Source organism: Suillus bovinus, assembly GCF_016758785.1.
Source record: "Suillus bovinus strain UH-Sbo-P2 chromosome Unknown EDB93scaffold_79, whole genome shotgun sequence".
NCBI lineage: Eukaryota > Fungi > Basidiomycota > Agaricomycetes > Boletales > Suillaceae > Suillus > Suillus bovinus.
Genome location: NW_024542135.1, coordinates 88,213 through 110,807, shown reverse-complemented (window position 1 = coordinate 110,807; position 22,595 = coordinate 88,213). Strand labels below are relative to the sequence as shown.

Here is a 22,595-nt window from a genome sequence, read left to right as displayed (position 1 = left end):
GTGAAGTAGAGGCGATGGACAACGTTAAACAGACATTGCGGAACTGTTGACATTGGATCCTCCAGCGCACCGAATTCGCGCACCGCCATGATATTTGTAGAAACAGAAATAAAGTCAGTGAGTCAAAGTCCAACTGGATCAGTCGAGCATAGTATCCGACACTCAAAAAAAGGAGTCGCACGAACACAACAGAAAGCAAAGACCCAGAACCAAGGGGACTGGAAAATGCGAGTACTCACATCTACCATTCGAACATAATATCCAGTGTCAACTGGCAGTACCACCGTGTCGATGGCACAGTCGAGTGCAGTGTCGTATTTGGGCCGAATCGGCTGGATGGCGATGGGAAAGAGGAGAAAATGGACGAGGGGTTGGAAAGCTATCTACATGAGGCATAGGAATGGTGATTAGTGGTAAGTCCCTTATGCAGGTACGTGACGCAGGGCGTTGTTTCGGGAGTATATAAATAGCTAGGCAAGCTAAGTGGAGAGGTGAGTCAGTAAACCTGGCATTGGGGCAGCGAGGGAAACTCTGCTCTATATGATGCCGGTGGAGGGAAGAGGCTGGGTAAGGTGGCCGATGTAAATGTTAGCGCCAAAATTATGGTTAGATGTCTAATAGGGCGTTAGCGTTGCAGTTGACTGTACTTCGGCAATGACCAAATTTTGGGAAGGGACGGGTATGCCAGGGGGATGATGGGTTGGAGCATGGGTCTCAGAATCCTGAACCATAGGATAAAGCAATACATATCTTGTTACGGTCCATGTCCATGAGCAGATTTCTTAAAGATGAAGTACACCAAAGACATGACGGTCGTGGTAATGCGCCCTTAAAACGCCGATTTAACCGTTGTGTAATTACGTGCATGTGATTCTAGTTGCAGTTCGTCTCCCCACTATGTCCGTACTACCAGACGTCTTCACCGACCCAGAAGATTCCAAGCTCGTTGCAGACGCTAAGAAAGACAAACCCGAAGACTTCAAGTTCAGCTACACCGAGCGCGACGTCATTCTCTACAACCTTGGCATCGGTGCGACAGCTAAGGACCTGCAATGGACTTACGAAAACCACGAGGAGTTTGCGGCACTCCCAACGTTTGGAGTGATTCCGCAATTCGCAGCCGGTATTCCACTAGGCTGGCTGCCGAACTTCAATCCTGTGAGGCGCCCTGTTAAGATTCGATGTACTCCCGGGTGCTTAATGACGTGCTTCCGACTCAGGCTAAGCTTCTTCATGGCGAACAGTATTTGTCTATCAAGGGCCCTATTCCCACAGAGGGAAACTTTATAAATGAAACCAGGTTTGTCTATCTTCGCGCTATCTTCGCGCCAATCACTGGCAACTTCGCTGCACAGGCTCTTGGAAGTCCTGGACAAGGGCAAGGCTGCTTCGGTCACCACAATAGTGTACACGAAGGATGTAGCCACAGGAAAGGTCATCTTCGAAAACCAAGTAACGGTCTTCATCCGAGGAGCTGGTGGCTTCGGTGGCAAGCGCTCTGGCAGAGGTATGGAAGATGCTATCCGAACACTGGCGCTATTCAGGCTTATCCGAGTTTGGTGCAGATAGAGGTGCTGCAACAGCTGCAAACATACCCCCAAGGCGTCAACCTGATGCTGTGATCGAAGAGAAGACGAGCCCTTCGCAAGCTGCACTTTACAGGTCAGCCTTCTGATGCATTGCTGTATCTTCTCGCTTTTCTGATCCTAGTATGTAGACTGAGTGGCGACTATAATCCTTTACACGTAAGTCGTATTGATAGTGCAATATACTCGAGGTTCAAGTATCCTTTATCTCCAACATAGATTGATCCAAGCTTCGCGGCAATTGGCGGGTTCGATCAGCCCATTCTTCACGGTAATATCCGCACTTTACGCCCGCGCTACGGATCTCAATATAACTCAAACTCATATTAGGTTTATGCTTTATGGGGATCGCAGGAAAGCACATCCTGCAATCTTTTGGTGCCTATAAGGATATCAAAGTCCGGTGAGCGCTATCCCTATTATGCTCAAAATGCTGTGCTCTTACATACTCGCAGTTTCACTGGTGTAGTATTTCCTGGCGAGACACTCGTCACGGAGATGTGGAAGACAGGCAGAAAAGTAATCTTCTGTACGTTCGGTATACACTTTTCTCTTTCAGGTGCTGACATCAAGCCTTCTTTTTCACATAGCCACTAAGACGAAGGAGCGGGGAACCTCGGTGCTGGCTGCAGCCGCAGTGACGCTTGTTGATACTGATATAATGGCGAAGCTTTGATGTGGTAGCTAACGCAGATTTGCATGGCGATTGCTTGTTACATGTCAAGCTTCGAGACTAACACGAACCTTAATTGTACACAGCGTTGTCGAGGCTGAGAACGCGAACAGGCACAAGGTATTGTGCTAATATTGTATTTCCTGGATTGCTACTATCAATACAATGGTTGAAAAACGGGTATATATACCATGCTAGCCAGAACCTACTAAGTCTTCGATATCGTACATGCACCGGCAAAGTAGACGTAGTACTTTCGACCAACTCCTGTTCAGACTAGACTAGACCGAGTCTTGCAGCAGGGCACAAGTACACTTCAGCACAGTGGAGAGAAGAACGAATGATACATGTGAAAACAATGGCATAGCGTCTAGTGGTCAGAGAAAATAGATATCGAGATCCGGAGCGGGAGATAGGTGGTGTCCATTAACGCCTGTTGGTTTTAAACTTATGTCTTGTGGTAGGCCCAAGGAATGTACTGAAAAGAGTTTGAAAGGAGTGGTACGGTTGTGCTGGTCATTAGCCGAGGATTGACTTCTGAAAGCCGAGTATGTATTCATGATCGTAACCCATATCCGGGAGAATAGCTAGCCCACTGTCCGGCCCACTGTCCCTTCTAACACGCGTAGATGCCTGTGGTGCCTAAGGAAGAACTCAGCACCTCGATAAATTACAAACATTTCAGTCCGCAACGCACCAGGGTAAAACCAGAACGTGACAGCCACTATCAAGTACAAACCTGTACAATGATGAGCATGAACGCAGGCTAAAATACAGCAGCTCGAGGCTTACACATGAGAATCATGCCTTCTAACCAATTTGATTTGCCGTCCTGTACAGTGTAGTTCACAGTGATGACTGATAAATATATTTGTTTAATCAGTATGTCGCCGCGTTGAATTTTTGATTTCTACGCACCAGATAACAACAGCACGATTGACTCCAGCGGGTCGAAGAGGAGTGTCAATCGTTTGCCCATAATCCAAGCGAGCGTCACCATGAACCTGTAAAATACGAAAGGTGAAAACTAGTGGCAGAAGACACGACGAAGAGACTCACGGTATAACGAAGAGTGCAATTTGCTAGAAATTGGTCAGCGATCTCAGAAAGACATCCAGGTAAATAAACGCACGATACTTGATCCAACAGCAACACCCAAGCTCAGGGTTAGCTTGTCCTTGACGGACACTGTGACAGCAGTAACATGTTCCGCTGCGTTACCAACTATGGGAAGTAAGATCAAGGCAACAAATTCTTGACCGATGGCCCCGGTTGCAGTCAAACCGCTAATCGAATCGACAAGGAATTCTGCGGTAACAGCTACCAACTAGAGCGAGAACAACTTCGAATGATTGTTATCAGCACAGGCAGTAACACGTACCACAGTTACAGAGACCAGAAGCCCGAGGCACACAGGGATGCTCATATATGCTTCTATCTCAGAGTCCTCCGTGGACGCAGACCCGTGGTCTGAGTCAGCACCTTCAGGAGGCACAGTGACATCGGATGCAACTTCCTCGTCAGCCACCGGTAGAGGGGCTTGTACATGCTTAGCATTTTTACGGCGGCGGAGTCTCAACTGGAGCCATGGATTCTGGCCGTCGTAGCCTTTTGTCTGTTGTATGTCCGGGTTATTGTCGTTATAGAGGGCTTTGTGTGAAAACAGTTGGAACACCAGATATGAACCGTAAACTAAACAAGGGTGATCAGATTATTGTCAACTGTGCTTTTGTTCACCTACTGAAAAGGAGGATGAGGGCAACCTGGATGAGGGTGAGACTGTGAGAACAATTTGACTCATTTCGAAACATGAGATACGTACACCATGACTGGTCTTTAGTATCTTGTCATCTGTCGACGCTTCGTTATATGAAGGCTGGCCTTGCAATGCCATCTGGAAAGCGCCAGGCAGCAAAACAGCAATGACGCTAATGGTAAGCAGTGAGGAATTCAGCTGCACAGCACCTATCCACGAATGTAAGACTCTAAGTTCCCATTTTGGAATGGCTGCAAACATACTTTGTCCGAAACCCTGTTCTGAAAAGCGCATGCCCCCGGCAAAGAAACACATTCCCAGTACCAGGACTGATGCATGGTCAATTAATTTCAAAATGGAAGGGAAGAATACATACGAAGATTGCTTAAAATAGATCCCACCACTGAGAGTAACTGTGAGTCTAGGGTCGCAGGGAGATAGATAAGAAGACGTACAGGAAGACTGGACGATTGTGAGTTCACATTTTGTGAGGGCAATAATCTAGAGTGTAAACATCAGCATCTTGCCGTGCAATATTACTGATGTTAAAGCGCACAGAAACGATCATTTCGACGCTATGGAAATACCAATAGTTAGATAATCGTCTGATAGAAACATGTTTTTACTGACGCATTTCCCTAGAATTTGCAGCCGTTAGATTGGAATCATGGAGTGGTAGATGATGTACGAACCAGTGTAGCATTAAGAAGACCTGCCAAAGTTTGGCCCACCCTTATGGAAAGTTCATCCGTGGCGTACGCCAGGAGCTGAGAGTGGCTTAGTGTGATACAACTACAAAAAGGCGAACTTGTAATCACCTTAGCCAATGGTATTATAGCAAGGAACGTTACTGCAACGAGCACGCTGTAGCATCCGGAAAATTGAAAGGTAACTTGTGAACTCACAGACAAAAATTAAACTATGTTGATCAGGGAGAGCAAAGTTAACTGCCCACTTCAAACGACGACTGATCAGAGATGGTCAAAACTGATGCGACAATGACATACAGATATGGGAATAAACACCAGGAGGACATTGAACCCTACGTTGACAAGCAAATGTCAATACCATCCACAAACTGCGAAGGAATCTGCCCCGTACATGATGAAAAAATGATGGAACGAATGCTCCTCCAGGTACTTGGGGGCTTTGAGATTTTCTTTTCCGGGGTGACCATTAACGTTGCAGCTCTTAGTAAAGTGGGAAAAAAGTCCATTGAATGAAGTTTGATGTCACTCGTGCTTTTTCTACGACCCAGATTGGCATGAGGCCTTGGCTCTGGCGGCAGCCGCTCGTCGGTGGCAGTGTGCCTGCGGGAGAGCCTTTCTGTTGGAAAACTGTCATCTGAGGACCTGTGCGCCTGGACAGAAAAGGTAGAGGCTGGGCGGTGTCGTAGATCCGATGAGCTGTATTCAGTTAACGACAAGAATTGTGCGTACCCATTATACAGCAAAGTTTAAGTGCTATTAAGGTATATCAATCAGACTTGCTGTGAACTCGAGTGGGGATTATCGTGTAGTAAGATGATTTGCCAATTGCTGTCGTTGCCTTTAAATAAGTCAGCGCAGTGGCACAGCCCAACTTTCTCTACAGATTTTCTAGAATGCGTGTTCTTAATAGTACGTAATCAATGGGAGTCCAACCGACGCCCCAAAACACCTTCAAGTTGGTGCCCGTCCATCTTGTTAGGATCATGGCATACAGTGAACAGTTGGAGTACTATGAGGGACATTTGATATGTAAAGATGCACATTCATTGCAACGTAAGTACTTGAGTGCCAACGCTCCGCAGCTGACGGCCTGAGGCACCAGCCGATTGCAACAATACTAAGTGGAACAGCAGGCTTAGGTGTGGCACAAACCGCTGTAAGCAGCGCCACTAAGATATAGGCTCGACACTCGGATATATTGCTTAAAATACCACTGTTCACCAGTTCACTGATGTGACTACAGCGTCGGTATGGTCCTCAATGGTGGCTCACTATTCAAAATACTTCCTTTGGTTTGGATGCACCACAGCGTCGCGCCTGTTATTCGAAATACTCCATTTGAGCGCCACGCTCCGCAACATTAACTCCATGCGCCAAGTGGTCATCGTGACGAGCATAATTCGACCTTGCAACGTCATAAATACTTCATGCACATGCACGACTCAACTAGGTCTCCACTATAAAGTACGTCGAAACCATATTAACATTCAGCCCTCCCAAGGGCACTAATTAGTCCAGTACATGAAATGACTAATGCTAAAAATGACGCAGTCACTGCTCTTATAATATATACAACGCAATGCTTGTGAAGCCGTCAACGGCAGATAACGCAAAACGTCAGGCCAACTATCCCTGATACGCAAACGACACAGCCCCGTACAGGCCATCCTCGCGTCCCAACATACCGCAACCGTGTAAAACCTGTGACACGATTAAAGTCATCAGCGACCCGTTCCCGTCGGCCATAAGTAAGTCACTTACTTCCATCTTTCTCGCGTGCCATCCGACACCGCTATTTACATTTCCATTGGCATCTGCCAGGCGACACATTTGAACGCGATATGGATGCGTTTTCGGAAGGTTTCGTTGGAGCCCCCCACCAACCCAGCCACTGGCCGTGTCGACATACCAGCCTCGGCCACCTTTACTTCTTATTATTCTCCATGATCCGGCGCCAGCACCTAGGGCAGCAAGCGCGGGTACGGAAAGCTCAATCACCCGAAGTCGCGTAGGATAAGGAGGTATTACAACCGTCTGCGAACGTAGAGTGGACATGTAGGGGGGCGTGCACAGCGGCCCGATAATTTGAGTGTGTAAAGCCATCATCGCCTGTTGTGCCGAACCACGAGGTGCGCCAGGTCCAACCCTGCCCCAATCTAGATCAGGGCTAGTCTGAACAAGCGTAAGCACCTCAACATTCATAGCCTTGATCTTTAAAAATTGCGCGACGGCATCTAATTCGAGATCAGGAATATATGATAGACCAAGCGACCGCAGCTTTGGCTGCGGCTTGCACACGTTAACGAGAAGTTCTTTAGTCACAGGTGCGCTTGAGAGATCGAGGTAGGTAAGTTCACCAGAGGTGAAACACGGGGCGGAAGATATCATTTCCGTAAGATCATCTGCGGTGAGGGGTGATGGGAATGTTTGGTCGCCATATAGCGTGAGTTCCCGGATTCGCGCTGCTGCCGGCGCACGAACGAGGAAATCTCTGATACAGGACCCCGTTAGGTGAACACACCTAGCCAGCGCAAGCGAATGCAGGCAAACTGTTGAGCCCCCGAGAGCAGTAAGTAATTCCGGTGTGACTCGGGTAGCGGATAGGTCAAGATGAGTAAGGGAAGGGAATGCGAGGACAAAAGGCGTCAGGATCCGAGGTTGAATTGATTTCACGCCACGAAGTCCAAGGCGCTGGAGCCCTGGGAATGTGAGTGGCTCCTCTTGCATAAATCGAGCACGAGCACGTCTAATCTGACGTCGACTTTCATCGTCACTTCCACTAGACTGTTCATCCTCAAGAAGAAGATGCGTGTTGACAAACTCCGTCAGGGCGCTGACAAAAACTGCGCTGACGCAGCCAGTAAGGTCCATGGCCTGAAGGTCCTTACAGTCTCTCCTTCTTTCGCGATCCTCTTCTTCGGGATCCTCCGTCACGATTCCTCGTCCACGAGTGGGGCGACCCCCTCCTCTCGAAGCAGAACCGCGAAGCAAAAGTTCATTCAGAACGGGCAACGACAGAGCACCATCCATGTACTCCGTGGCGCCGAAAGCAGTTAGGTTTGGAAGCTCCTGCATTAAATGGTCAGCCAAAGTAAGAGTGATGTCACAATGCCGAACCTTTAGGAACGCCTCGACACGTTCGCCGGTTACGAAACGACTAGTTGCAGTATCTTCTATGGAACGACGCATTCCGATGGTACGAAAGTGATTAAAGTCTAGATGGCGGACAAACCGACCAGGACGAGGATCATGAAGCCTCGGGACTGCAGACGTAACACATGTCAATTATGCCAGAATGTAGAGTAAAACAGTGAGCAACTCACCATAAACCCCAGGTTCAGTAAGATCCATAACATTTTGAACGGCGTCACTGATTGTCCTCATGATCTTCCACCGAGCCGGGCTTTTACTCTTTGGCCTAATACGTCTTGGACTTGAGTCGCGAGATGCTGGAGGCGTCAACAGTTCGGGAGGAATGGAACCATCCGGGCCACTCAAGGACTCCATGATGCTTTCCTTCCATCTCCTAGCTGCATCTTCGTCAGAAGATGCGCCAGTACGCACAGCGCTAGCTAGAGCAGCGTGAGTGGCTGCTTGAATAGATTCTTTGACTGCTAAAGCAGCCTTTTCATCGTCTTCGGTGTCTATTGTGATCTCGTCTAGGAGAGCGAGCCAGCTCCTGGGTAGACGAACCTCGAGTTTGTGCCACAGCCATGGTTTGGCGGCTTCATACCAGGCATGGTTCACCAAACAGAGACGAGAGAGGGTTTTTCGTGCTTCTGGCTCGCTCCAATTTGGTGGTGGTACAGAGGACGGTAACGCAGTTGGCGTTCCGAACTCGCCGATTGCGAGCGGATCGAGAGAACTGGCATACTCTGAAGGTGGTAGGCCGGCGGCATAAATATATTCGCAGATAGTGAATAGCAATTCAGGAGGGTATTGCAATACAGCACGCATAGAAAATATACAAAGCAATGAAGAAATAGCACGAAAGCCGGGATGAACGAGTCACAACTAAGAATGTGGAACACATTGCTTATATACTGCTCGGCAATCTTATTGCAATGACCCCAATTATGTAATGCGGGGGAAACCATCAATTTACGTTCGCGGTGCCTTTAGAGCACGCCAGCACTGACGGATTTTGCGACACGTTCGAACGTTACGCGACCCACGCGCACTGATGCCATAACATTTTTCAAATGGTGACGAGATTTTGTAGACTCTAGTGCACAGTCTTATTACCCCGCCCAGCTTTTTTCTTTGGGCAACACCCTCGGATCTTCTGGTATGGAGCTTGTTGTTTGCATATTTCGGGCCTGATCGGGACGACACTAGGTGCGACGTCACACCATCTCGTCGTCCTTCCTCAGCGGACTGGACCACGCAATGAAGGATCACACGAACCAATATAAAGGAACTTGACTACTGCCACGAATAATTTGATACCATCATTTTGTTTGCTGGTGCGAGGTTTCGCTTTGAGCCATCATGCGTCATTGACTGTGTTATACAATGATCGCTGGCGCCATACATCGACATGTTTAGCTGTCAAGCTCGGCTTTCATGGGTCCCTGCTATAGTTAGGACCGCCCTTAATCCATCTCCGGTGGGGAAAAAGGGACCAATAAAATTTTCACCTCTCCCCACCATTTCGAGGGCTGGTCTGATGTTAGATCCTTCCTTAGCCGATTATAACCCAGGGTCTATTATGTAGGGGACCTCCTCCAGTCCACTCCTCCATAATCGTTTTCGGCCGAGAGTACACAATTATCGTTGCTAAATATGTCAGAATTAGTACATAATATCTTTCAAATTTATATTAAAAACATAGCAAGTGTATGCCTCGACTAAACTCGAGTGTCCAATGATATTGCCCACTAATCCTAGATCTAGCGGCAGCGTCCTCGCAGCACTGCAAGTACACACTGATTCGTGCTCGCCCCGTCTATATGCTCATTTAACTCGTCTCCAAAATCGTTGCGCGATCTCTTGACACGGGACCATGATGACTTCAAGATCGTTCCTGAACTCCCGAAATATTGGGTGCGGTCAAAGCCACGAATGCTTGCCCACGACAAAGGATATGATGGAAGCTGACGAAGGCGAGCAGTTGAAATACTAGCGTGCACTATCAACGTCACAGAGTGAGGCTAGAGCAAAATTTCGTGTAAAAGTGCGATGATTTCATTTTTTTCGAGGGCTCCCGCCCTTGTCCTCCGAAAGGGGGGGGGGGGGGGGGGGGGGGGGTCACAGCTATGTCTCCCCAGCACTGGGATGCACCCACATCCGGTCCAAAAACTGATCACTCCCAATCAGGTCTGGCGGGGTAGTCCTCAGTGGGGATTAACAAGGTCGTGCTGTCACACCATGGTCCACGTATCATTTTAGCTTTGAAGTTGACTTTTACGCATTTGGACCACTCAGGAATTTAGGATGACGTGCATCCTGACGATTTTGCCGCAAATGAATGTGAAGATGACGCTCGATTGGCTGGTTGCTGCGCTGGCATCTGGGCGTGTCATGCAACATACACTCTTAATGCGCGCTTGGTTACAGGGTTTGTATTACCGTCGGTTCGTCTTCAAGCTTGGCGAGCAGGTAGTGGCAGATCGAGGTCGATTGAGCGCCACGTCTCAGAGATGCTCATAGATTAATGGAGCTACAGGACGGCCGCGAGCTCGGAGCAGTGGCAAATTATTGTACTCCAAACGTCATTGGTTGATTGGGTTTACTGGTCTGCGAAACAATTGAATTTGCAACATACGCTTCCTCGAGATAACAAACACATGTCATCGATATGGACCTCGCCATTCGTCATATATCAAGGTGCGACATAGAAATCATACTGTCTCAACATCCAAATCAGTGATGCAGCTGTGGGGCGCAGGTGAGTATGTGTAATGGAAAAGGATTGACAAAGGACACATACTAGAGACAATCACAGGGCTCAGGACAGGTAGGTTGATTTTAGCTGTGCGGAAGAAGCATATCTCAGAGGTGAAGTGCCCAAATGCGATAAGGTACGTGAGAAGAGCCATATCATAAATCCTAAAGTTGGACCCGAAGTTCACTATCGTTGCTTCGCACGAAAAGAACAACCTACGTTTTGTTGTTGATATTGTACGCAGCATATCCCCGTACGACCGCTGATGTCAATGTCCAAACTGCGAACGTTCGAGCCTGGAGTGGTGTAACTGGAAAGGCAAAATAAGCGGTGTTAGGTTCTGGCCTTGGTGAAAGATTATATACTTGAGGCAGACGGAACGCGAGCATAAAGCCTGCGGGTCAGCTTCAGTGTCGCAAAGTTCTGAATAGTGTTGAACACAGCCATTGTGGCGACTATGAGCTGCCATTTAGGCAAAAGGCCTTCAGACTTGGGCAGGTCTAAGACACAAGTTTTTAATATTGCCATAGAGCAAGAACATGACTTCACTCACATTCCAGCAGTATCTGACTCTGAGTGGCCATCTTATCGGTTATAAAGGATAGTAGTACTGTTGAAGCTGAAAACATTAAACCGTGACGCGGTGCACGTGTTACATGTATGGGCTTATGTAAGTTTCCTTTCATTGCTTTTTGCATGTTTTGTAGATCTGGTTTGTGTTGTCCCCATAACGGCTCTGATACTTTTGTCCTGGACGGATGAGCCAGCGACGAAACCCATGCAAGAACCCTCTTCTTCTAAATTTCCTGGGATATCACGCTCGAGTTCAATTGCAAGCACTATTAGCAGTAGTGGTGCTAGTCTAAGTCGCCGTTCGCGGACAACAAGGAAGCGAACACGGACAATAACTACAAAGTCTAGGCCAGATGATAGTCGCGCAGAAGAAGACCAGGTGCTGGACATCTCAGCTGCGAATAGCGCAGAACCATTTCCCAGTCCGGTCAAGACTGATTCTTCCGAACGTGGACCGTCTCCGGTTACTACGCGACTTGAAACAACCATAAGTCCGTTCTCGAGTCCCGTGAACTTGCAACCGCATTTAGAACGAAGTGGAGAAACGTTAGACGCCGTGGGCGGTGATTTGCGCGTGGTTGTGAAGCGGAAAGGGCCTTCAGCCCTTGCCGAAAGTCAACTGGGTTCCCAATCGCTAGTGGGATTTACTCCAACTATTCCTGTGAGTTTGAAGTCCACTTTCTTTGACGAGTGGAGCTCACGAGGTTCTAGATAAAGGGAAGAGGCCGCGGAAATAAACCAATGCTGACGTCTCCTCCGTCTGCCTTTCGTTCAAATCCCACTGACAGCGACCATGCGCGAAGTAGTGTCCGTGACTCCTTGCTAACGCAACAGTCATCTACATCTTCCTCACTTTATCCTCTTACTACCTCCATCGGGACCGAGTCCCCTCCTTCTCCCCTCTCACCAGCGATACATGACCATGGCGTTATCATTCCAGCTCTCGAAATTGATGAACCGACGAGGGTGCAGGAATTCAATGCAGATGATGTGTCATACCGTCTTCAGTTGCTTGTGAAGAACAATTATTTCCTTCCTCCCGCGCACTTAAAACCATGTTCGGCCGATTTTCCACCGTGCACAAACACACCCAAAAAAGCAACCACTCCTGCATTTCTGGATTATTTCCGAGTTGGAAAATCGAAATATAAACCCGCTAGCCCAGATTCCTTCGATGGATCTCCGATGTTGAGAGTTACATCAGACTCTACGACCGTGTCCGGTTACGTCTCGCGTGGAACACCTCAAGCATTCCGATCTCCGAAGAATGTCCAACACCTTGCACGTGTGGTCGTTGTCCGTGAGCAAATGGATGATCTTATCGCTGCCGCAAAGCAAGCAGAGATAGACTTGAAGGGTCGCGACGTTCCTCCGGACCGCGATAGGGGTGTACGAAGACCAAAGGTTGATGTATTTGATGGTATCATTGATCCCACGGAAGCAGTCGACGTGCCTCCCCCGTCGGCCAACTACACTCTAGCCTTGCAAGCCTCGGCACTTCATGGTTTGGGAATTGAAGACTCTGTGGGAGCAGCCGTGTTAGCCGAGCGCTTGCCTCCCGCGGGTAGTCCTGGACATTCCATTAGTCTTGATCCACAAGAAGATGCATGGAGAAAGGCTTTGCTGCATCAAGCTGTTGGACACTCGCTCAACAATTCAGCAGTAACATCTGTTGTGTCATTGTCAACGGCTCCGTCCACCCCGACGAGGTCACCGCACCATCTACGTTCGTCAGAGTCGCTATATCAGCGTGCTCTCACGAACCCGCGAAATATGCTAGACAAGAAAATTCTTGAGAATCCGATAGTTGATCACCTTGAAGAGCTGGAGCCACCAATACACACCGTAGGCGCACCTTCTGATAGAGATCTTGTTGCGCGTCTTCCACCTCGAGAAAATGTGCGGTTATCCAGCTATACTCCTCTCCGAGCAGAGACCCCAGTCCCTCAAACCCCCCTTGCGCCGCCTCCTCGCCGACAACTCGGAGACACCCAGTTCTCTCATTCACAATCTTATCTTCCAGCAGGTTCTACAGAGCTGCGCCGAACACTTCGCAAATCCTGTTCTTCGCCCATGCTCTCCGATTTCTATGAATTAAGGAGAACATCCATGATGAGTCCGCCATCGCTGCCATCATTAAGTATATCTCCACCGCCCTCACATCGGATGAGCAGGATGACAGCGCTGACTGGTTTCTCTCGGCTTACGGATGATTCAACGGCTTTCGATGACATTCGGTCCCGTCCTTCCTTGGCAATCTCAGTGCCAGCAACCGACGGTGGACATCGACCATCGTTTTCAGAGTACTCTCAACCGTCTCCGACTGCGTCCGCCTTCAGAGATAGATGGTCAAATAGCTATTATCCTCACAACTTCCAATCACTTCCCGTTGACCCTCTGTCACACTCACAGCATTCCCATTCCTCAATGTCGCCGCCTGCCCCAACTCCTCGTCCTTCTACCATGTCTCCGCCACCTAGACCTTCTTCATCGATAGTGGGCATTGCTCTGTCACCTCCGCCGCATCGTTCGGGAAATAATACCAACCAGCCCAGACCTTCACGACTCCATGAAGCATTATCGTTTAATAATTCGTCCTCTAGCCAAGGCACCTTCCACTCTTTTAAATCATTTTCTCCCCTTCCCAGCAACAGCGGTACCCAAAGTCATTTACTTCTGCCACTTGATGTCAATGTCTCCATTGACAGCTTTGTGTCTGGCATTCAATCTGCGCCACCTCCCTCATCACCAGCCAGCTTCTTTGATCACATCCAGAATCATCCGAATGCTATGGATGACTTGGACGATTCTGAGGATAGTAGAAGTGATATGGACCAAGATATGAGTGTGTATCGAGACCCTGAACCATCTCCCCATCCGTCACTTATGCATTTAGGCAATCGCTCTACTCCGAGCATTGCCAGGACTGCAAATGAGCTGCAAGGAAGTCCAACCGAGCGGCACAAGCCTATCAGCAACATTCCGCAAAAAACTCCATACTTTACAGATGTCAAGTCATCGCCAAACTCTCTCACCCATCTCACGCTTGCACAGCACTCACAAGAACATCTCACAGTCGACGCCTCGGCACCACAGCAGCCGGACGTACCTGGATCGGAGAATGTGCGTCGCTGGCAGAAGGAGCAACAAGCACTGGCCGAGTCATCGAAGAGATTGGATGGGATGCTGATACAACATATGGAGGCTGAGAAGGATACGTTGAGGAGAATTGCGCAGACTGCGAAAGTATCGAAGCCTTGAATTATCCTATAAATCTTTTTGCTATTCTATCTACCTACAATCGTTGTTTTCTTGCTGTTTTTTCGTTGCTTGTATTGTACATGAGTACCTTTCGATACCTGTCATCTATTTCCCTACCCAGAAGGATCTGATGAATCGTAACGGATCAATTTAGCCATTGCCACGAAGTTAAGCTCGGTGTCAATAGGCTACGCAGTACATGCGCAGAGGGTCAGCGTTCTGACTCCGCTCCTTTCAATAGAGCTCGCTTACGTCTGCAACGTTGTTCACGACTGGCAGCATTAACGATATGGAGAAGACGAGCGAACACCAGAAACTCTCATACTCGTGGCACCAGGTGAGCCATGAAACTCTGATAATTGACACTTCATTTGGCTTACGGGCCTAGTCCCATGATCAGGTGAAGCCAATAGGGTAAGGGTTTATTCCACAGTCCTAACGCTTGGGCGAATTGCAGGCCACAGTTTTGTTACTTGTCCCGTATGAAACTTCAAGAGAAGACGTTGTTGTCAGTACTGTTGTTTTGTTCGCCTGTATAATCTCATGTTCGTCGTGGTAGGTTGTTATTGAACGCAACTATCTACTCGCTGGCGTTAAAGGACAACAGCCCATCGTGAAAGTAAGTCTCTTGTCGAGAAGAGACATTTGCAATCCTTAATCTTTAATTTTAGGGTCGTCTTTACAGCCACGTCGACGTTGCGAACTCAGCGTGGCAACTCGAACCCCGCAACTCGCGTCTTTCCGCTCGGGAGCGTACCACGTCGACCATATCGACAACGTCCACCCAATCTTCTTTCGCTTTTGTATCCGACCCAGAAATTTCAAGCAGCTTTGCGGCTTCTCTGGAAAGCGGCCAAGTATCTGACGCAGAGGAGGTTGTAACTCCTTCACCGGCACTATCATCGCCTACCTCCTCACCTGACGAGCACACGAGCAGTGCGAATCATCATCACTCCATCCCTGTTACTTCTAGTCCTGCATCGCCTTCATTGCCTGTACATGCCTTATCTTCATTCTCCTCCTTGGAGTCACTACACTCCAATTCAGGAAGACTCGTAACACTTCATCTCGAGAAGGAACAGTCAATTATTTGGCCATCATTGATCGTGAGCTTCCGTAGTCAGGGTCTTATACATGCTTGAACTTACCTGTCACACAGCGAGGACCGATTCCCCAGGAAATTTCGCCATGCGCTCCTGTCCCTATGTTATATGATTCTAGCTTGGAATACAAATACAACATGGACCCTACAAGTCTTGTCCTATATGCCATAGAACTTTATGACATCAGGAAAGATAAAGAAGAAGCATTTGAGTACTTTGTGTATGTGGCGCCAGTGATGAAATTTCATTTCATCTGTGACTGACTTCTGACTATCTAGACGAGCGTGGCACCATGGCCATCTCCCTTCTTCTACGATGAAATTGGTGACCCACTATCTACCCGTCCAAACATCATTGGACCATCTTGATGCATCTGAAGAAGGGCAATGTGGAACCGTCTCATATTATGTTCAGTCCATTGGCGGCCCGGCGGGCCTGGCCAGGCTCTTCTTGGAGGCTGGTCTTCTTCATCTCGAAGGAGCAGCTTCTGTTTTCCTGTCAGCGTCTTATTCTACGTTGTCATCCATTAGGATGCCGCCACAGCCACAGCCTGGAGAAGGGGGCACAGAAGCTTGGAAGCGTGATAGGGAAGCCGCAGGTCGATACTTTGAGCGTGCTCGCACTTTGCAGCCCGATTTTGACATTCCCGTCCTTCCTGATGAAGGCATTGACCAGCATGGCCTTGGAAGCGTCCATGAACTTGAGATGCCATCTATAGAGATTCATCCTTCTGCCTCGGCGAGCCTCTATTCTGGAGAGGATTCGCTCCACTCAGAACAAGAGATCATCCCGCGCCGAAGAAGGCAAAAGAAAGAAGAGCTTATCTTCATGGACGAGGTCAAGGGCAAGGATGACATCGATAGTGCGTGGTACTTGTATGTTCCCAGCCTGGTAGGTGCCGGCACAGCGTTGCTAGTTGTGGGCGTTATAGGCGCACTCAGCCTTTCGTCGTGGAGGAGAAACCAAGGATCTTGATGTGTATCTTCTTTGGATTTGCTGTTCTCAGTGTTCTAGTACTTTCATTAGACTTGAGCTATCGTTCTAGTTTTCCTATTGCTCCAGTTATTGCTTCTTTGTATTAAGACTATATATCTTTCCCTGGTTGTTAGTGTTTCTTTCCTGGAATCGACTCAATGTGGCGCTAGAGTTTGGAGATCTATGATGTATACTAGTACTAGCTTGTTACATAAAGTTTGACTTCAGGGATTGTTCTCGATCACCGTCATGCAACGCACCGCTTGGTCCAAAGCTGCAGGCTCTGTACCTTCTGATCGTCTACGTCCTGCGCAACGCCCACAACATGTCCCCCAAAAACAAAGCAAAGGAAAGGGTAAAACTCAAGAACCTGCCAAAAGCAAAGCGATCTGTAAGCTCGAATCTCTCGCCGAGGGCGTTCGCAAGTCGTCTGGCAGAGAGAAGGATCCGAAGGGCGGATGTTTCTGCCAAGGCGAGGACTCTTCGACTGATCTGAGCTTCTAACGCTGAAATCAAGTCCAGCAAGAGAACATGACCTTTCCCCACACACTCCCATATGCCGCAGTTGCGGATTGATCTTATGTGCAATCAACTTGCCCTACTACGCATGCCCGCACTGTTCTGCCGTGCTTCTCTCAGACATCGCGCGTTCCTCGCTGTCTACCCGCCTTGATGAGGAGATATCCAAGCAATTAGCAAAGGAGGAAGAGGAGAGGCTGCGAGTCGTCCAGCAAGCACGCGATGCGGAGGGGGCGTTCCCTGTTCTCCCTGGTTCTGTTACACCACCAGTTCTGTCGAGCACGCATTCTCGTCCCACAGCTCAGACCCACAAAATATTATCTCTGAACTCCAAGACCAAGAAATACACCGTTTCGTCGTACACGAACACCCCTGTCTCATCCCGTCCGGCATCTCGTGCTGAGTCCGAGGTTGAAGAGGTTCACAGAGTCGGGGCACCTCCTCTAGAGGTTGACTTTGTGAGGAGAGCACCTGACCGAAATCACCCGTGGAGCAATATGCGCATGGAAGTGCTATATGTTCCCGTGAAATAACAAGCTGGCAGTGCTGAGATTGCAAGGCCGCATATACTATGATATAGCAGAGGGTGAATGATAGGTTGAGATAGCGTAAAATACAGTATACCAGTGCTACTCGGTCATACAGATACAAGATACATACGGCAGAAATATCAATAGATAGGCATGGAGCTCATTAAATACCTATTAGATGTGTGCGTGAGAACAATATCAAAGGCAAACTCGAAGAGTACACGGTAATCCATTTTATCTTCGAGATTACGGCGACTCTTCTGGTAGTAAGCGTTGGAGTTCTTCCATATCGTTTTTGAGCTGATCGAGAGCCAGCTGCTTCGCGGCCAATTGAGCCCTGGCGACCTCCAATCCGTCTTCAAGTCGCCTGAGTTTCACAGGATGGGGGCTGGAAGGGCGTGGTAGTGGACGAGAGGATGAGATAATGGGGGATGAATTTCTTTCAGGTGAGAAAGGGAGCGGAATCAGGAGAGGGTCCGTAGGAAATGATGTTAAACCAGGATCGATCCATGACCGAATAGCGGTGGGCTGTAAAGGTGTTGCCAGCTCCATGTTTTGTTCTACATCTATATCGTCCAGATGCTGAATGTCGTGTGTGTGATAAAGATTCTGGTGGTTCGGTGAGCTGCAACGTCTCTCTTGCATGGGCGATGGTACCTACTGGTGACTGCTGATGCACTAACAGCTTGAGGGCGTCAATTTCCTTTAGCAACTCATATTCGCGGGACTTAGCAGAACTTCGGCTATGTTGAAGTTCTTGTTCCAGATGCGAAACTTGAGAGGCTAGCCTACACCACGGTAAGAATAAGAGGACAGATAATACAAAAATGCTAAGGGACCTACCTCACACATTCCTCCTCGATGACTAGAATTTGTTGAAAATCGGGAGGTTCTCCTGCATCAGACACCTGCAAATATTATTCAATGATACGATACAATGGTTGATGTGTCACGAACTCTGCGTTTCCTTACGGCCACCTCAACCAGTGCCCTCCTTTCCGCTTTAAGGGCATCAAGCTTGGAGGCATATGAGTTAATCTGATCATCCAGTTGCGCGATAGAGCGATGTGATGCGGAATCAGAGGAAACCATGGGACTATTGTGAGATGATGGTTGTGTGACTACACGAGAGTCAGTTGGTAGGGTGGATACCGCATGCAGTGTTGGCGTAAAATGAGTTCCGGTGTCAATTGTGAGAGGTTTCCTTGGGATGACTGGTTGGTGATCGAGAGAAGCAATTCTCGACGGTGACGAGGGGCCAAGAACGGGGGCTGCATCTGCTGAAATGCATGCAGGCGGTGAAGCTGCGGAGCTCCGCGCGTGCTCAAGCTACAGCAGGCGCGGTATCAATAGGACTGTATCAAGGGTGGAAAAAATGCAACCCCCACTTTTCGTGTCAAACTCCGTATTTCAATCTCAAGAGATTTATTTCTAGTGTTGCTGTCCGCTAATACACGGAGACAATCTTCATCGGTCATTAGTTTTGGAGGCGGTATTGGGCTTTCGGGAGTTCGAGAATGGTCCGGCGGTGACTTCTCCCTCTTTTCATGGTGTCGAATGGATGCTTCTAATACGACCTCGCGTGCGGCAACTTTAGCCTCCAGTTCAGAGATACGGAGGTTAGCTTCTTCCACAACCTTGTAATGTGCTTTACGCTCGTGGTCAAGCTCGGTGCGCAGCCTATTTATGACAGAAACACCATACTCCAAGAGAACTTCAGAATGCCTGCAGCTTGTATCACAAGGTTTAAGATGGTTTTCAGTCAGTTCATCTGGGTATTATTTTCGGTATTTAGTCTTGACATCTGCGAAGCTATAACGAAAGGACAGACATGTATGTTTTGTGATATCCATGCGACTGCAAGGCCACATGTTCCAATCACTGGACATCTGGACTAATAATACATGAGCGGAAGGCATGCGTCCGTTTGTGGATTGCTATGTACCTTTCTGAATCAAGTCCTCGACAACTTCTTTGAGATCATCTCGCTCAACTTCGAGGCCCTTTGCAAAGGTTCTCCAACGTTCAATTTCATGGGACAAGTTTGCCTTCTCGCATTCCTTCGCCGCCAAGTCAATTACATGTTGAGCCTTTAGAGAATCGACGGTGTCGATAGTTTTGAGAAGGCGAGCCTGGGTCTCTGATGTTCGAGCAATATAGGCGTCTATCCGAGCCTCCAGGCAGGTAATCTACATTGACGCATCTATCAATAACATTTCCTTGGTTGACCGTGCTATAACCACTGACCTGCTCGTCCCTCTTCCGTACAGCTTCTTTTAAGTCATCTCGTTGATCCTTGTGGCCCATATATACTATACAACATCCAGCCTGTCCGAGTCGTATGTAAGATCAAATTTTAATAGTATGATACCATGCTCCAGTATGCTCAGGTGTGAGAAATAATTCCCTAGTTTTTATTTCACATTACATAATGCTTGAAACCGAAGTTTGCCAAGAACCGAGAACGTTCAAGTTGGTCCTGTGCTTAATGATTGCCGTTCTGGCAGATCGGTTGGAAACTGTATCCGACATGCAGCGCTGCTAGTACTAGGCCACAGAAGTTCTAGTCTAAACAGATCTTCTTATTTGGCAGTGCTCCGACTCGGAGGACCTTCAAGTAACGATCTTGTAGTTCAAGGGAAGATTACGATAGATCAAGGATTCTACTACATTGGTGGTGCTACATTGCTCACTGCTCTGCTTCCTCTTGTTTTACAGGCTGACTTGCCGCCGCGGCGATCTTCGGTCCTTTCCACTGGGTTACCATGTGGCTCCCATCTTCCCAGTCGCGGATCTCTCGTTACAGTTGCTGGTGTGTTCTTAGTCGGTTGGATATTGATATACATTCTTATCTTTATGGGTTATGGCACGCGATCTGCGATCTGAACGGGTTCTCAGATCTCAGACTCGGAGCACAAAACAAAGACCAACGGCAACCAATTTGTGATATAGTACTGCGCTCTGCATGTTCAATACATGATTATAAATATAGTGACCTGAAGTGATCTTGACTCATTCGAGTTGGCATAAATCAGTATGAATGCTTTTCAAGAGACTCAAGCTGATGCGTTCTTGAGGTTGGGTGTGAGTGCAATTTATGCTATATGGCCTACCCTGTATCGCTGACGCTGCCGTCCCAGTATCCTTATGGTGCGGTTGTGGTTTAAAATCACTTTTCATTGATGTACTTATATTTTTTTCCCTCATGGTAGTTGCACTAACAGCACTGTGGGTGAGTGCAGAATTTACCACAACCTTTGGTGGCTGAGACTGATGCTTTCACTCGAACTTTCAGGTATATGACTACATACTGTGCATACCCGACGCGGTAAGTACAAATTTCCTTGAGCATCCCAAGGTATACTGATCTGTGGTCGGTGCAGGTCGAGTGTATCGTTAAGTGTCGATGGGGGCTCGGCACGTTTCTCTATCTAGCTTGCAGTCACCTGCCCTTCGCCTTCGTGTTACTGAATATGCTCAGTAAGTTTCCACTATACATCCACATTTTCCCTCCCTGATGATGCGACCTTCAGCGCTTTTTCAGCCTGATGCCCCATACCCTGTGTGTGTTCAGATTGAAGCATTGCAGATGTTTGAAATTAACCCATCAAAGCTTTGCCGCTTTATGAATTCGCCAATATCTGTGAGTCTGGTGAAGCTTTCCCCAGACACATACTGACTCAGCGCCATAACTCACCAGATGTAGGGGTACTATTGATATTATTCTCTGAATGTGGGCACAGCAAATGTAATCCCTAGCAATGCTCCAGCGTTCTGACATTATTGCACCGGTTCAGGTATTTTCATACTCAGAGCATTTGCAGTATGGGAGCGGGTGACGTGGCTCGCCATATTCGCAATCGTCAGCGTCATAGTGAGTTCGATATATGGAGGCTACGACTAACAATGTCTAACTCATCTTGTGCTGCGTGCAGGCCTATTTAGTACCAATTCTCATTTACATTAGGGAAGCTTGGTCGGCCTCTGGTGGGTATCACTTCAAGTTGGACTCTGTCTGCTTAGTCCCTTAAAACACAGGGGAATGCTGGGTTCCTGGCGCTTTGAGGTATCTGGATACGGAGAGCGTATATGTGATTTACGGCTTACTGGCTGTCGCTGAGCTAGGTTTGTATTGGGAGCCACTGCTAACACGAGCTTGAACTTACCGCATGCACACAATTCTAGAAATATTGCTTTTTCTGCTCTATCGTGCCGTTAAGAATCATGGTGGTTGGAAAACCGACAATCGTTTCATACGTGGTCTCTTGCAACAACATCTATTGTATTTCAGCTGCAGCATTGGTTGGTTCTCGCACATTACCAACAACTTTTGCATATTTACTTGCTAAACGCTATAGCTTTGATTCTCGGTGTCATTATCACAACATATTTTCTTCCGGTAAGTTAATGCGTGCATGTGAAGTCACTCTATTGATGCAAGGCTTAGTTTCCATTTGCGCATGTCGTGATAGAGTTTGTCTATTCTCAATTTTGAGGCGATGGTTACTTGATGAGCAACAGATACCAAGTCATTCTGCAATGCGTCTTCGTCACGCGAATGCACAGGGACTTCCAAAGGTCAGACCGTGCTTCTCGCTGCACTCATACAGATGTTTCTTTTACAACGTGGATGGCCAGAGTCCCAGATATTATATGACAGTGCGCTCCTTCTGCTAAACCGTGATGATGATGCAGCCGACACTTGTTGATCAAGAGACAATGCTACTTGGAACATGCCAACCCTTGCTTCTTTCATATCTATAAACCATTTCCCACCCATTCTATTTATTTGTAAAGCTAAATAAATAACAGGGTTCCACCTTTTACGATACTGTCCAAGCAGAACAGGGGTGAAATACCCAGGATAGCAAAGAACTAGGAAGTTTGCTGCTTCTGACAGCTTGCAACTATCACACATTTTAGCAATGAATACCAGCTTGTAACAATCACAAAGGTGAACATTCTCACTCAGTGAGTGAGTTCAATGTCTAACATCAGTGTCAGGTGACATTAGTTCATGAC

General features: G+C 47.9%; 9 protein-coding genes across 9 annotated transcripts; 5 read left to right on the top strand and 4 right to left on the bottom strand.

The window, feature by feature from the left end:
* Nucleotides 1-835: 835 nt before the first annotated feature.
* Nucleotides 836-2,374, top strand: EDB93DRAFT_1174015 (hydroxysteroid dehydrogenase). Its single transcript, XM_041450440.1, has 9 exons — nucleotides 836-1,158; nucleotides 1,221-1,300; nucleotides 1,356-1,507; nucleotides 1,566-1,662; nucleotides 1,718-1,745; nucleotides 1,806-1,857; nucleotides 1,917-1,989; nucleotides 2,042-2,115; nucleotides 2,177-2,374. Exons 1-9 carry the CDS (start codon nucleotides 898-900, stop codon nucleotides 2,260-2,262), a joined length of 903 nt encoding a protein of 300 aa, XP_041303243.1. The 5' UTR covers nucleotides 836-897; the 3' UTR covers nucleotides 2,263-2,374.
* EDB93DRAFT_1174009 (Calcium/proton exchanger) lies at nucleotides 2,375-5,654 on the bottom strand. The gene is made up of 19 exons (XM_041450439.1): nucleotides 5,455-5,654; nucleotides 5,117-5,395; nucleotides 5,023-5,057; nucleotides 4,921-4,969; nucleotides 4,834-4,865; nucleotides 4,708-4,782; nucleotides 4,646-4,653; nucleotides 4,572-4,590; nucleotides 4,471-4,516; nucleotides 4,392-4,418; nucleotides 4,279-4,344; nucleotides 4,082-4,224; nucleotides 4,001-4,022; nucleotides 3,641-3,951; nucleotides 3,392-3,586; nucleotides 3,319-3,341; nucleotides 3,178-3,263; nucleotides 3,052-3,117; nucleotides 2,375-2,998 (listed from the first exon to the last, which is right to left on the bottom strand). Exons 1-19 carry the CDS (start codon nucleotides 5,456-5,458, stop codon nucleotides 2,847-2,849), a joined length of 1,638 nt encoding a protein of 545 aa, XP_041303242.1. The 5' UTR covers nucleotides 5,459-5,654; the 3' UTR covers nucleotides 2,375-2,846.
* A 697-nt stretch (nucleotides 5,655-6,351) lies between these two features.
* On the bottom strand, nucleotides 6,352-8,682 carry EDB93DRAFT_1093163 (uncharacterized protein; the record flags this gene model as incomplete). The annotated part of the gene is made up of 4 exons (XM_041446488.1): nucleotides 6,352-6,426; nucleotides 6,487-7,794; nucleotides 7,843-7,988; nucleotides 8,049-8,682. 4 exons carry the CDS (start codon nucleotides 8,680-8,682, stop codon nucleotides 6,352-6,354), a joined length of 2,163 nt encoding a protein of 720 aa, XP_041303241.1.
* A 1,867-nt stretch (nucleotides 8,683-10,549) lies between these two features.
* EDB93DRAFT_1254756 (Erg28-like protein) lies at nucleotides 10,550-11,196 on the bottom strand (the record flags this gene model as incomplete). The annotated part of the gene is made up of 5 exons (XM_041453669.1): nucleotides 10,550-10,602; nucleotides 10,658-10,776; nucleotides 10,832-10,922; nucleotides 10,978-11,112; nucleotides 11,166-11,196. The coding sequence occupies 5 exons, from the start codon at nucleotides 11,194-11,196 to the stop codon at nucleotides 10,550-10,552; spliced, it is 429 nt and encodes a 142-aa protein (XP_041303240.1).
* Nucleotides 11,197-11,320: 124 nt separating this feature from the next.
* Nucleotides 11,321-14,599, top strand: EDB93DRAFT_1173984 (uncharacterized protein). Its single transcript, XM_041450438.1, has 2 exons — nucleotides 11,321-11,846; nucleotides 11,897-14,599. The coding sequence occupies exons 1-2, from the start codon at nucleotides 11,391-11,393 to the stop codon at nucleotides 14,444-14,446; spliced, it is 3,006 nt and encodes a 1,001-aa protein (XP_041303239.1). The 5' UTR covers nucleotides 11,321-11,390; the 3' UTR covers nucleotides 14,447-14,599.
* Nucleotides 14,600-14,612: 13 nt separating this feature from the next.
* On the top strand, nucleotides 14,613-16,758 carry EDB93DRAFT_1173982 (uncharacterized protein). Its single transcript, XM_041450437.1, has 7 exons — nucleotides 14,613-14,783; nucleotides 14,835-14,846; nucleotides 14,904-14,954; nucleotides 15,006-15,065; nucleotides 15,118-15,552; nucleotides 15,606-15,769; nucleotides 15,828-16,758. Exons 1-7 carry the CDS (start codon nucleotides 14,736-14,738, stop codon nucleotides 16,522-16,524), a joined length of 1,467 nt encoding a protein of 488 aa, XP_041303238.1. The 5' UTR covers nucleotides 14,613-14,735; the 3' UTR covers nucleotides 16,525-16,758.
* A 15-nt stretch (nucleotides 16,759-16,773) lies between these two features.
* EDB93DRAFT_1242799 (uncharacterized protein) lies at nucleotides 16,774-17,576 on the top strand (the record flags this gene model as incomplete). Its single annotated transcript, XM_041452065.1, has 2 exons — nucleotides 16,774-16,996; nucleotides 17,047-17,576. 2 exons carry the CDS (start codon nucleotides 16,774-16,776, stop codon nucleotides 17,574-17,576), a joined length of 753 nt encoding a protein of 250 aa, XP_041303237.1.
* EDB93DRAFT_1306973 (uncharacterized protein) lies at nucleotides 17,450-19,880 on the bottom strand (the record flags this gene model as incomplete). Its single annotated transcript, XM_041454762.1, has 8 exons — nucleotides 17,450-18,182; nucleotides 18,235-18,361; nucleotides 18,417-18,481; nucleotides 18,531-18,902; nucleotides 18,962-19,344; nucleotides 19,405-19,467; nucleotides 19,519-19,762; nucleotides 19,821-19,880. The coding sequence occupies 8 exons, from the start codon at nucleotides 19,878-19,880 to the stop codon at nucleotides 17,820-17,822; spliced, it is 1,677 nt and encodes a 558-aa protein (XP_041303236.1). The 3' UTR covers nucleotides 17,450-17,819.
* A 797-nt stretch (nucleotides 19,881-20,677) lies between these two features.
* EDB93DRAFT_1107497 (uncharacterized protein) lies at nucleotides 20,678-22,084 on the top strand (the record flags this gene model as incomplete). The annotated part of the gene is made up of 11 exons (XM_041447729.1): nucleotides 20,678-20,723; nucleotides 20,786-20,805; nucleotides 20,869-20,901; nucleotides 20,957-21,053; nucleotides 21,187-21,216; nucleotides 21,371-21,447; nucleotides 21,509-21,560; nucleotides 21,612-21,698; nucleotides 21,759-21,875; nucleotides 21,932-21,972; nucleotides 22,046-22,084. The coding sequence occupies 11 exons, from the start codon at nucleotides 20,678-20,680 to the stop codon at nucleotides 22,082-22,084; spliced, it is 639 nt and encodes a 212-aa protein (XP_041303235.1).
* Between the last annotated feature and the right edge of the window lie 511 nt (nucleotides 22,085-22,595).